General features: G+C 39.8%; 2 protein-coding genes across 4 annotated transcripts in view; one reads left to right on the top strand and one right to left on the bottom strand.

Moving 5' to 3' along the window:
• The window catches only part of nme7 (NME/NM23 family member 7), a 191,276-nt gene extending 181,647 nt beyond the window's left edge, over positions 1-9,629 (bottom strand). For all 3 annotated transcript variants that reach the window (XM_078559682.1, XM_078559683.1, XM_078559684.1), the window contains exon 1: positions 9,497-9,629. In XM_078559682.1, coding sequence (XP_078415808.1) covers positions 9,497-9,499 — 3 coding nt within the window. In that variant the 5' untranslated portion in view covers positions 9,500-9,629. The remainder of the gene's footprint in view (positions 1-9,496) is intronic.
• Positions 9,630-9,694: 65 nt separating this feature from the next.
• Positions 9,695-13,803, top strand: part of blzf1 (basic leucine zipper nuclear factor 1) — a 29,441-nt gene continuing 25,332 nt past the window's right edge. Inside the window, exons 1-2 of the mRNA XM_078559681.1 lie at positions 9,695-9,824; positions 13,106-13,181. Coding sequence (XP_078415807.1) covers positions 13,151-13,181 — 31 coding nt within the window. The 5' untranslated portion in view covers positions 9,695-9,824; positions 13,106-13,150. The remainder of the gene's footprint in view (positions 9,825-13,105; positions 13,182-13,803) is intronic.

The following is a 13,803-nucleotide window of genomic DNA, read 5'->3' as shown; positions in this document are numbered from 1 at the left end:
TCCCAAATGACAAATTCCAAAGCAAACATAATACTGAGAAAACACAAATGGCACACATTCAGCATATACTCATACAACATTGCAGACATGTAGCATAAAGCCTCAATCTGAATAAACTTATGACCCTACTTATACCAAATATCTGGAAATTACTTGAGTACATACCACTGATTTTATGTCCAAATCCACTGATTATTTTTCAAACACAATATTCAAGCAAATTTGTCAGTTTGTTCAACCACTAATACTGCTTTTATTTTGCATTTTTGTCATCAATGGTGACACCTCTTGGGTGCCAGCTAAACGACAGAACAAATAAATATAATCAGCTCACTTGATATATATGAGCTCTGGAAGTGATGACTGAATACTGATATTGTGAACACTAACTGGAATATCAAAATCAGCAGGCACAGAACTCTGGTGATGCACAAGTTTCTTAACCATCCATCGCCAGATCTGCCCTGACTATACCTACTCTCTTGGTCTTGTTATCTTCTTTTAAGAATAACTATTACTTTAGAATCATCCAAAATGCCCAAGATAACCCTATTTAACTCTAGAACTTTGCTAACCACGATTGGGTGTTTGTAAGAGATAATAACACATCTTAGAGAGTCAAAAAATGTCTACTAAGTAAACTACTTAATAGACAAGATTCATTTTGCCCAGATTTCTGGGCATGGGCAAGTTGCGAATCATGGTTTACCTGCATCTGTTCAAATGGAGGTGGGAAAGATGTAAAATTCATCTACCTAACTCATCTGAATGATCATGGCGCAAGTTCCTTCACTTCCAGCACTGGCCTGCACTTCTGAACACTACTATGAGTCCTATACACAGCAGGTGGCGCCAGCAGTGGACCTACAAACCACATACTACAGACAGCCTGACCCTTAAAGGGATCGTGGAAATAAAGATTGCTGCAATGGAAAGTCATACAAACCGATCAGGGCACACAGTAGGATGTGGACTGGCAGATGCAGCATTAGAAGTTAAATGGTGCAAGTGGCAAGAGGAGAGATGCCATGGTCAAGTGGGGGAGTCAGGAGGCCCTAGGACTACCCTAAGAACGGAGTGCAAGCAAGGGGCCAGGAAGGTCAACTCCCGGAATATGGGTCCAAGGACCTTGCAGCAATGTTACAAGAAGCCTAATGACCTCGCAAGATGGTCAATGCCAGTGAATGCATCTTCAAATGACATCTCACCACACCACCAACCTCTCATACTGCTTAAATCCCCACACACTCATCACTCAGGAAATACGCATAACACCCAGCTACTCCACCCTACCATCACACACCTACAGATACATCCATCTCTCAATGCCTCCACATACTTGCAGCTATTAAAGCTATGACAGACACATCACCTAAGCTACACAGCCACTGACATTTTCCTCCCTCTCTTGCAGGATAAGGTAGCACACAATAGAAGGGAGCACACCAGAGCCAATTGGAGACAAGGATGTTTGCGTCTTCTGAGCCCCACAGAGGAGTCAGATCTCCTCCTCTTTGGGGCCAGCTGTGACATGGCCTGCAGCATCTGATGTTGCCGAGAGCATTGAGTACAATGGTATCTTCCTGCCTTATACCCCTTCTCAACTTCCAGCACACCCTCATCCTGTTATCTGGCATGATGGGCAAGCTGCTGATGGTGTGATCATGGACCTCTTACTTCTCACGCTACCCATTCCCTCACAAGTAACTTCCCTTTCTATGTTCTTGCTTTCAAACAACCAAGAGCTGCCAGAGCAGTCGAAGAAAGGGAGAAAGCAACAGCACAGAAGTGATGAACAGGCCACATTACTTGGTCTGACACTAAGAGCCACAAGCTCAGACACTGGCAGTGGACTTACCTCAGATACTAATATAGAGTTGGAATTAGCACATAATGAGTCACTGGCCACCAGTGGGTTGCAAGCAAGATTAATTTGTCAGCTTATTAGAGGGCAAGATGGCAGACAAGTACTGCTGCAGAGGACTCAGGTGAGGACCTTAATGAGGTGGCATGCAAGGGGGTTTTGAATGGGCATCACACTAAGAAGCTGGGTGCATCGGTTGGCCTGCCAAACAGCCTTTCATCAGTGTCAAGGAGCATGGATGAGTCCAGCTCCAAGTTGACAGAGGATATCACACAGAGCCTCTGCTCCATCTCCCAGACACAGAGGCAGTGTCACTGCTGCCCCCATACCTGTTGCAGACTTGTATGGACAAAAAAAGTCATCTACTCCTCTGCCACCCCTGTGAGGATGCAGCAACATTCTGTGTAGCAAATGGACCATAAAATACCCCCAAAACCACTTCCGAGTACTGCACTTTCAGAAACTTTCCAATAGAAAAAGCTCCATAAATTTTTACTTACCTGCAATCATTTAATAACGTGACTGCAGGGTCCATCTTAATGCCTCATGCTTCCTTTTTCAGGAGTGGACAACGAAGCATTTTCAGAGTTTGCACTGTTTGGTTTTATTTTCCTAAATCACACCAGAAGGTTGGGGTGTGCGTGGACTCAGTGTAGCATCAATTCAACATGGTCAGACACACTCAGGGGACTGTGATTCAGTAACACAGCTGTTTATGCCCATATCAAAGCTGAATGCCACACAGGCCAAAGAAGTAGTGGCTCATTGCCTTACCCTAGGGAAGCAAGTTGATGTGCCTGGCAATGCTAGAAGTGACACTATGTAAATTAATTTTGCGGCCAATAACTCTCAATTATGATTTATTCAAAAGTGCACAGATTATCTGATATTCGGTACTCTGCTCCGAAACATGTGGCTCTAGTATCCAAACATTATTATTTCATTAAAATATTTAAGATTAGTAGATATTATTTCAAATTCAAAATTATTTGTAAGGAATAATTTGTAAAAAGACTGCGGCATTACATAGTGTTGCAGTCAAACTGCATAGAGATTGATTTTTAGTTTCTATCACTGATGACAGATGAAACAAAAGAGTCTCCTCAGATCTAGTGAGTTGTATAAGGAATGTTGCATACATACTCAGCTTAATTGTTTCTAACTGAAAGTGGCACCAGTTTCTGATGTTATTCCACAAATTAGTAATCTGCAACAGGTGACCAAACATAACATAGAATAAATTTAAGTGGTAAGAGAGAGAGAGAGGGAAAGAGAAAGAGAAAGGAAGAGCGTAGACAAGGGTAATGCAGATGTAATTTATCTAGATTTCCACAACACCTTTGATGAGATACCACATAATAGACAATAAATGAGGTCTGAACATGTAGAATAAAGGAACAAATAACAAAATAGATAGCAGGCTGGCTGCAAGACAGAAAGCAGACAGGGGTAAAGAGTAGCTATACAGAACGGCAGAAGTTACCAAGTGAGATCGTACAAGGATCAGACTTGGGACCTTGGCTATTCACAATTTATATTAATGATTTAGATTTTGGAATCTAAAACATAATTCCTAAATTTATGGCAAGCTGAGAATCAACGCTGAGAAAGTTTGCAATAAATTACAAGAAGACACTAATAAATTCAATAATAAACTGCAGAATTGGCACATAATTGGCAAATGAATTTCAACATTTAATTATGAGGTGTCATTAGAAAAATAAGAAAATGACATATTACTTGGAAAATAATAATCTAAATAGTGCAGTGGAGCTGGATGTACAAACGCACAAAACACATGTTGCAATGCAGGTCAAAAAAGTCAGAACAAAAGCAAAAAAAAACAGGGTTTACTTCTAAAGGCAGAGAAGTTATATTAAATTTGTATCGAAACTTGGCTAGACTACTTGGTACAGTGCTGTTCATTTTATTACAAAAAGGATATAGAGGCAAAAGAAGGTGGTACAATAAAAATTCCAAGTAAGATACCAGAACTGCAAGGGTATACCCGTCAGGAAAGGATGATGAACAGCCTGGCTATCTTTCTCTTGGAAAGGAAAGGCTTAGGGGTGACCTAATAGAGATTTTAAATTTATGAAAGGTTTTGATACAGTAGACACAGGAAGTGTGTTTTCACTTAGACAAAAGTAGAAGCCATAAATATAGTATATATCACCAATAAATGAAATTGGGAATTCAGAAGAAACTTCTTTATCCAGAGTAGTGAAAATGTGTACTCACTAGCACAGGGAATAGAATAGTTGAGGCAAATAGTATAGATTCATTTATAGGGAACCTAGCAATTCTTTTGATTCCTGAATTTCTAAGTAAATTTAGAGAGAGAAAGATAGCCAAGTACCGACATTGGAAACGAAAGCCTGACAGCCTTGCCCCGGCAACAATTGAAGGTAAAAACGGAAGAGGAAGAAGAAAAATCCAACAGGTGGATAATGTTAAGGCATGGGCTGAGGGAGGCTTGAAGAAAGCCAGAGAAGAAGCAAGATGATGCCAACAACCCCACTAAGGCTATGGTGAAACAAACAAATGAAATAAGCATTGAGGAAGCACATGGTAGAGAGTTATCCTGAAAGTTGGATGAGGAAGAGTGGAAGTTGCTTGAGTAGAATATAAATGCTGGCATGGACTGCTCAGGCTGAATGCCCATTTCTATGCTGCATATTATAATTTTTTTTATTCACTTGAACCACTGCAGTCTATGTAATGTAGAATTTGTCATTTGCATTCCACCAGTAATACCTAAATGACATGTTAACATATCTTTCAAATGGCTTGGAAGGGAAAATATTTGAATAAGGTTCCTCTTCTTGACTCTTGTGAAGTGATCCTTAGGTGGAAGTATGTGTAAGTGTGAGTGTGCAGATACTGGGAGAGCAAAAGATTTGGAGTTTTTAAAATTCATTTATGGGATGTGGGCATTGCTGGTTAGGCCACCATTTATTTCCCATCCCTAATTGCCCTTGAGGAGGTGGTGGTAAGTTGCCTTCTTGAACTGCCACAGTCCATGTGGTGTAGGTACACTCACAGTGCTGTTAGGGAGGGAGTTCCAAGATTTTGACCCAAGAACAGCGAAGGAACGGTGATATATTTCCAAGTCAGGATGGTGAGTAACTTGGACGGGAACTTCTAGATGGTGGTGTTCCCATGTGTCTGCTGGCCTTGTCCTTCTAGAGGGTAGTGGTCATGTGTTTGAAAGGTGCCGTCAAAGGAGCCTTGGTGAATTCCTGCAGTGCATCTTGTAGATGAGACACACTGCTGCTACTTTGCATCGGTGGAAGAGAGAGTGGATGGGGTGCCAATCAAGCGGGTTGCTTTGTCCTGGATGGTGTCAAGCTTCTTGAGTGTTGTTGGGAGCTGCACTCATCCAGACAAGTCGACAGTATTCCATCACATTCTTGACTTGTGCCTTGAACAAGCTTTGGGGAGTCAGGAGGTGAGTTACTCGCCACAGGATTCCTAGCCTCTGACCTGCTCTTGTAGCCACAGCATTTATATGGCTAGTCCGGTTCAGTTTCTGGTCAACAGTAATCCCTAGGATGTTGATAGTGGGGGATTCAGAGATGGCAATACAATTGAATGTCAAGGGGCAATGGGTAGGTTCTCTCCTGTTGGAGATGGTCATTGCCTAGCACTTGTGAGGCACAAATGGTTCTTGCCACTTGTCAGCCCAAACTAGGATATTGTCTACATCTTGATGCATTTGAACATGGATTGCTTGAGTATCTGAGGAGTCGCGAATGTTGCGGAACATTGCACAATCAGCGAACATCCCCACTTCTGACCTTATGATGGAAGGAAGGTCATTGATGAAGCAGCAGATGGTTGGGCCTAGGACATTACCCTGAGGAATTCCTGCAGTGATGTCCTGGAATGGAGATGATTGACCTCCAACAACCATAACCATCTTCCTTTATGCTAGGTATGACTCCAACCAATGGAGAGTTTTCTCCCTGATTATTATTGACTCCAGTTTTGCTAGGGCTCCTTGATGCTATGCTCGGTCAAATGCTGCCTTGATGGCAAGGGCAGTCACTCTCACCTCACCTCAGGAGTTCAGCTCTTTTGTCCATGTTTGAACCAAGGCTGCAATGAGGTCAGGAGTCGAGTGACCCGGGTGGAACCCAAACTGAATATCAGTGAGCAGTTTATTGCTAAGCAAGTGCTGCTTAATAGCACAGTTGATAACCCCTTCCATCACTTTACTGATGAATGAGACTATACTGATGGGTCAGCAATTTTCTGGTTTGGATTTGTCCTGCTTTTTGTGTACAGGACATACTTGGGCAATTTTCCACATAGCTGGGTGGATGCCAGTGTTGTAGCTGTACTGGAACAGCTTGACGAGGGGCACAGAGGTTCTGGAGCACAAGTCTTCAATAATATTGCAGGAATATTGTTGGGGCCTATCGCAGTATCCAGTGCCTTCAGTGTTTCTTGTTATCACATGGAGTGAATCGAATTGGCTGAAGACTGGCATCAGTGATGCTGGGGACCTCCGGAGAAGGCTGAGATGGATCATCCACTCGGCACTTCTGGCTGATGATTGTTGCGAATGCTTCAACCTTATCTTTCAACATTTCACTTTGTTACATAGGATTACATTGGATGTATTGCACAGAAACTGGCCATTTGAACCAACCAGTCCATGTTTATAGTCCACTCAAGCCTCCTCCTGTCTTTTCTATTTTGATGTGGAACCATAGAAACCATCTACCATTATAGTCATCTATTCCCTTCTCCCACATATGCTTGTCTAGTTTTGCCTAAAAAGCATCTAGACTATTCACTTCAACCACTCCCTGTGGTAGTGAGTTCCACGTTACAGGTCCAACTTTCAAGTTATTCAACACTATGAAGATACTTAATGCACATAGATTCCTATAGGTCTAGGTGGATTCCAACCTACCCCTCAAAAAAAAAGGTAGAAGATTAATGTGCTAACCAAATGGACTATCCAGCTCAAACATGTTTTATACTTTTGCCTTCAGCACCTAAATCCACAAAACAATCACACAAATGTTCTGTCTTTTCTGTACTTGATTACTATTTAAAGATAGACTAATTTGTTAATTAAAGTAGTATCTTAGTTACTATTTTTTTTATTTCAGTATTTATTCCACCATATACAACATATGCAATAATAAAGTGTCCACTTAGCTCTAATCATTATTAATATAAAGTTGCTAGGTAAGATTGATTCTGATCCCAAATGCACAGACAATTCAGACTTAAAAGAAAAGACAATTAATGTTTTTTTTGCTTACAACAAAACTGAGATGGGGTCTAAACATCAACAACAAACAGTTATTCCAGAGTGAACACAACATTCTGTCAATCTGGACCAACTGGCAACGCATTCAAGACAAAATAGAAAACCAGAGCGTCCTCACTTGTGTCCAAAAGAACTAACAGCAATCCTCCCTGTTACAGCATCTAAGTTTTCTTTAAAAAAAAATCGCAGATGATTCCAGGTATTTTACCTTCACTTATCTGTCCATATGTTTATCATGATGCATTGCAGAACTTTCTGATGAGTCCTAGTTTGAACCGCGTGCCTAATTACCAAAATAAGTAACACATGCTAATGTCTTAATATCAAAATAGAATAACTGTCATCATGAGCAGAACGCCCAACAGTCCATTGGAAAGCGGTGTGATCTTTATTGGAATACTAAATAATGGTAACTTAAACCGAATGTCAATTCCCACATACATTTGCTTGTTTTCTGAGTTAACTCCCAAACAGCAATAGTGAACATCCAAAATAAGAGATGAATAATCCAAACTTCCATGTAGAGTTATACCCATACTAGTATACCTCCCATAGCATTTCTTGCATTTACTAGGAAGGTAGATACGGGAAGGAGATGGAGATGAAGATGGATTGGCAAGTGAAAAGATTTCAAATCCTTTCCTTTAGTGCCAAGGTTTCAAGAGCTGTGAAATATAATAACTATTATTCAAAAGTTTTTAAATAAATAGGCAGGGATAAATGGGATGAGGGCTACTGCCCTTGCAGAGGACAAAATCAAAAATGCTTGTTTCCATTTTGTAATTTTGATGGAATAGTACTGCTCACAGTAAATTTAAGCATACATTATCTATATCAAGCTGACATTGATGCTCATACATTACAGGTTCGCACTCTTCTAATTGTTTATGAATGTTTATTCTGTTTGTGTCGCATCATCATTTTTCGACCTTTGCTCTTTTGTTGTTCAGTATGCCATAGGGCTTTAACAGAAAGTCTTGAAAAGTAGTGGCATTACACTCCTCTGCATTTTCTGCCACAACTGGACATTCCTTTTTCTACCCTATCACAGAGGAACTTTCAATGCATTTTGAAACAGAATGCTGCAACCCACAAATTAATTTTAACATATGGTATTAGATATACAGTACATACATGTATACAGATATCTATATATTGAAGATATAAAGAAATTATCAAGGTAGTAAACAATGAGGTTTGCAACAGGCTTTAGGAAGCTATAGAGAGATTGGTGCACTGAGCACATGTTCAATGAAATTTAATACAGAGAAGTGTGAAATGATACATTTTGGTAGGAAAATTATGGGATGCAATATAAACTAAATGGCAAAGTTTTAAAAGGAGTGTAGGAAGAGAGTATGTACACAATTCCTTGAATTTAACAGAACAAGTTCAGAAAACTGTTAAAAATATTCTATCCTTGGCTTTATTAATAGCCAAAGAATATAAGTGTAAGAAAGTTATGTTAAATCTTTGTAAAACACTGGTTGGGCCTCAGCTGAGTAGAGTTCAATTCTTGGCAGCACACCTTCAGAAAAACCATCTGCTATTCACTGTCTGAAAAGTATGTGTGGGTGTATGTGGGGAGAGGAAGGGCAATGAAAGCAGATTCAATAGTAACATTCAAAAAAGTTGTCTAAACACTTGAAGGGGAATAAAATTACAGGGCTTTGGAGAAAAGAGCAGGAGAGTGATATTGGATAGATCAGTAAAGATTCAGCAGAGACACAATAGGATGAATAGCCTCATTCTGTGCTGTATCATTCTATGATTCTATGTCAGGAGAATTAAAGAGGTTTGTGAAGTCACCCAAAATACAATGTGCAAATTGCGCATTTGGAGACTAAACTTGTTGGGAATAATAATCACAAAGTATTTATAATAAGTGCACATTTATGTCCAAACAGTTAGCCGCTGAAAATTCAATGCTTACAGATTGCAGTTGTTTGTGAAACTAACAAAAGTCCTTTTCCCGATACAGTAAAGCAAACTAACCCGCGAAAACAAACGACCCTACAGGAAATCATCACTCCCCATTTGCAGACAGGAGGCTTATACTGTCTGTTACAAATTCATACGGTATAAAATATGCTGGCTGTTGTTTATTAAAAAAACAAGAGCACTAAACTCTGAACAAGGTGGGAGGGGTGATCACTTTTCTGACTAGCACATAAGATGAGCCAAAATAATCCCCAGGCTCCATCTCCAGGCCGTGGGGCCGACCCTTAACGATAACAGGACCTATCGAATTTCTGTTGGATCACTTGGAGGGTACAACGCACGGTGTAAGGAAAGGGAAATCTTCCCTATCTGAGGATCGTTACCAAGTAGACGGCTCTCACCATGTTGCCTGTGTCTTTTTCCTCAATCAGAGTCAAAACCGCTGCTTCCTCCCAGCTCCACTCTGTTGAACTGAAGGTCCCATAGCAACGGCGCGCACACGGCTTTCAATCCAAGGTCTTTTTTTAAAACTTAAAGCAAAGCAATACGTTTTATTTCTTAACTTTATGGTTTCGTAGGATTTTAAACAATATTTTTTTAAAATCTAAACCGTTCAATTTGTTGGAAGGGGCGGCCGGGGTGAAAGGTTATCCTGCTGCCGGAAGTTGCCTCTCTTTCTGTTGTCAGGTTGGCTGAAGCTGCCACGCAAGGAAACAGTTATCACTGGGGGTAAGTGACGCCGGAGACCCGCACCGCTATTGTCAGAAGTGTTTTGCGTTTGAGTTGTTTATTTTAATCGCCGTTTCTGAATTAATTTGTCAATAAACCGATAGGAAGTGCCGTTGCCATCCCCGCCGCTTCAGTCGTAGACTCGGGCTCTAGGCCTCGGTGGATCCGCTTTCCCACTTGAAGAAGGCTTTAGTTCATCTGGGTTCTGCGTGACCGGCAAAATAACTTCGGACAAAACCAAAGTAGTACTAATGCCGGAAATCTAAAATGAGAACAGAAAATGCTGGAAATACCCAGCTGATCTGGCAGTATCTATGGCAAGAGAAACGCAGTTAACTTTTTCAGGTCACTGACCTTTCATTAGAACTGAAAAATTATAGAAATATAACAAGTTTTAAGCAAGTGCGGTGGTGCGGGTGGTTGGAGGAAAACAAATGGGAAGGCCTGTGATAGGTGGAAGGCGGGAGAGATTAAATGACAAAAAGGAATATGGTTAAGGAAAAGGAAGCTGGTAATGGGACAAGAAGCAAAAGATCTAGAGGTGGTGTAAATGCCACTTGCAGAATCATTACCAAAAGCTGTTGCCTGAAAAAAATGGGCAATGATGTGAAATTGTTGAAATCCGTGTTAAATCCAGAAGGCTGTGAAGTGCCTAATTGAAAGAGGAGATGCTGCTCTTCGAGCTTGTGTTGAGCTTTATTGAAATGGTATAAGAAGCTAAGGATAGAGAGATCAGAGTGGGAGCAAAGAATTAAAGTAAGCAATTACTAGAAGTCCGCAGTCACACTTGTGGAATGAATTTCCTTCTCTTCTCAGGGCAGCTTCCTGTTCAAGTGCAAGAGATGTAACTCTTGCCCTTTTACTTCCTCTTTGCACCGTCCAGGGTCCCAAACATTTCATTCAATTTAGTATTCGCTGCTTGTGATGTGGTATCAGAAGAGCAGGTGCGGATTAAATGACTGCTTTACAGAACATTAACGTTAAGTCTTTTTCTTAAACTAATATTTGACATTTTCCCTGATTATAGCTATTGAGGCAGTTTTGCTTGGACTGATTTCCTCATCTTTCTGCTGTCAGATGTGGTTATAAAGCTCAAATGATTCATTTATATATTTTTTCCTAAATGCATTACCATTGCATGATGATTGGGTGGTTCAAGTTAACTTCTGCAGTAAATTACACAGTGGAAGGATGTAGGGATATATTTATAAGGCTCTGGTCAGACCACATTTAGAATATTGTGAGCAGTTTTGGGCCCCGTATCTCAGGAAGGATGTGCTGGCCCTGGAGAGGGTCCAGAGGATGTTAACGAGAACGATACCAGGAATGAAAGGCTTAACATATGAGGAACGTTTGAGGACTCTGGGTCTATACTCGATGGAGTTTAGAAGGATGAGGGGGGATCTGATTGAAACTTACAGAATACTGAAAGGCCTGGATAGAGTGGACGTGGGGAAGATGTTTCCATTAGTAGGAGAGACTAGGACCCAAGGGCACAGCCTCAGAATAAAGGGAAGACCTTTTGGAACAGAGATGAGGAGAAACTTCTTTAGCCAGAGAGTGGTGAATCTATGGAATTCATTGCCACAGAAGGCTGTGGAGGCCAGGTCATTGAGTGTATTTAAGACCGAGATAGATAGGTTCTTGATTGGTAAGGGGATCAAAGGTTACGGGGAGAAGGTGGGAGAATGGGGTTGAGAAACTTATCAGCCATGATTGGATGGCGGAGCAGACTCGATGGGACGAATGGCCTAATTTCTGCTCCTATGTCTTATGGTCTTATATCCTTTTTATGTTCAGTGGTAATTTTTTTGTTAATTTTTCTTAAGATTTGGCAGCACTGGCAAGGCCAGATTTATCATCCTTCTGCAGCTGTCCTGAGAAGGTAGTGGTGGTGGGCCGTCTCCTTGAAGTACTGAGTACTTGTGATAGTGCTGCTTTGATGCTGTGGGTAGTTGAAGGTTGGGGTAAATGGCTGAACATTCTATTGTTTGAGACACTAATTTCCTGACTCTTGTTTAAGAATGTATATGTTTTTTGAATGTTACAGCGTAACTGTTTGAGTTCCAATTCTACTGGGCTACTTTCTGTAAAACTTTCTTAATAGCTTTTTTTAAAAATCCTGAGTCTTGTAGAAGTTTGTATTAAAGATGCCTGTTTGTTCCTTTACTTTGCACTAGCTCTCTGAAAGAGCTATCCATTTACGCCTATTTTTCACATCTTTATTCACTTCCTCTTAAAAATACTGTTATGGATTATGTATCCACACTCATTTCTACTAGAATTGTCCATTTCCAAAAAAACACTTCATCAAAAAAAAACTCAAGCCTTTCCCTTCCTTTGTTTGGTGATGATAAATTTACGCCTTCTAACTACCAACTGACCATTCGCTTGAAATGGTACTTGCCCTATTTACTTTATCAAGATCCCTCATAATTTTGAAGAAACGGTATCAGATCTCCTCTTAACCTTTGTTCTGATAAGATCTCAGTTTTTCTAATATCTCATGTGTAAGCACCTCATCCCTGATATCATAAAAAACCTAAAGCAAAATACTGTGGATGCTGGAAATCTGAAACAAAACAGAAAATGCTGGACATACTCAGCACATCTAGCAGCATCTGCGGAGGAAGTAAATTAACATTTCAGATCGTGACCTTTCATCATAACTCTCTGGTATCTTGCCTTTACCTTCTCCTTAAAGTAGGGTTCCCAAATGTGTACACAATGCTCTAAATATGACTTCTTCATTGCTTGGACAGGATTAGTATTTACTCTTTGCATTTAGTACCCTATACCTCATTTATAGACCAAGGATCCAATTTACATTTTTCAGCTTTATGAACTGCTTCCAATTTTAAAGATTTGTGTATCTGAACTTATCCTTCAAATCCTTTTAAAGATTTAATGAATGTTTTTCCTCCTCATTTTTCCAATCAAAATTTTACACCTCTTATATCTCAACAATAAATTTTAGCTTTTTTTGAGTTATGTAGTCAATTAGTTTGCATATACTTGAATGGATAAGATTGTTGTAATAATTTATAAAAGACGTATAACAAAAAATGTTAATAGTTTCTCATCTGCCCTTTTCTAAAACTGTAATCTACTATGTCTTTGATTAATTTTTAAATGAGCGAAGACTGGTTATGAAACATTTAATATACAGTTTCTGTTTATTAGTTGGTTGTCCCATAGTTGCAGTAATTTCAAATTACTTACAATGATTTGATAAACTATTTGATAATGATCTGAAGAGTAATTTTAATGTCTTTTTCCAGATAAAAATTAGTGACTGATTTGAAATTCAAAACAGCTTTGGGAATATGACATCGGCTATCAGGATGGAGAATAAAGGTATTTTAATGCTTTTATTTCTAAGAATTAACGAAATTCTCTCCAATTTTATTTTAATGCAAGTTGCAGCAATAGAATCCAGTTCTCCCACACGTGCAAACCGCCCAGATCGAAAGAATACAGAAGCATGCGATGCGCTGAGACTGATTTTAAGCCCTCAGTACCAGTCGTACAACAATGCTCTTCATGTAACAAAGCTTGAAAACCTACAAGCAAGAAGAGTTAATATTTGTGCTAAACTCAGAAAATCCCTTATGCAATTTACCTAATTTCAAAACTGATTACCTCCCTCCACTCCCACCCCTCCCCACTATGACCAGAGCAACCAAGTTAACTCAGAAGTTTGACTAAATTAACCCTGTTATTGGCAGCCTCAGGCTACGAACGTGTTTCTTGAGTAAAATTACATGTTTATTATTATGAATAGGAGGCTTCGAGTTATCTTTAATCACTGTATCCGTGTTTGTCACTTAACTCCTGACCTTTGTTTACTTTGTATTAGATGTGCAATATAATTCCTAAAAATATACATATAATGTTTGCTGCAGCTGGCTGACATTGCAACATGATAAGTAAACTGCTCGATCAATGCTACTGTATAAGAAATTAAACGTTTGAAGTA

This window comes from Cetorhinus maximus, chromosome 16 (assembly GCF_964194155.1).
Source record: "Cetorhinus maximus chromosome 16, sCetMax3.hap1.1, whole genome shotgun sequence".
Classification (NCBI taxonomy): Eukaryota; Metazoa; Chordata; class Chondrichthyes; order Lamniformes; family Cetorhinidae; genus Cetorhinus; species Cetorhinus maximus.
Note: the sequence above shows the minus strand (reverse complement) of the source record. Positions and strands in the feature narration are given on the sequence as shown.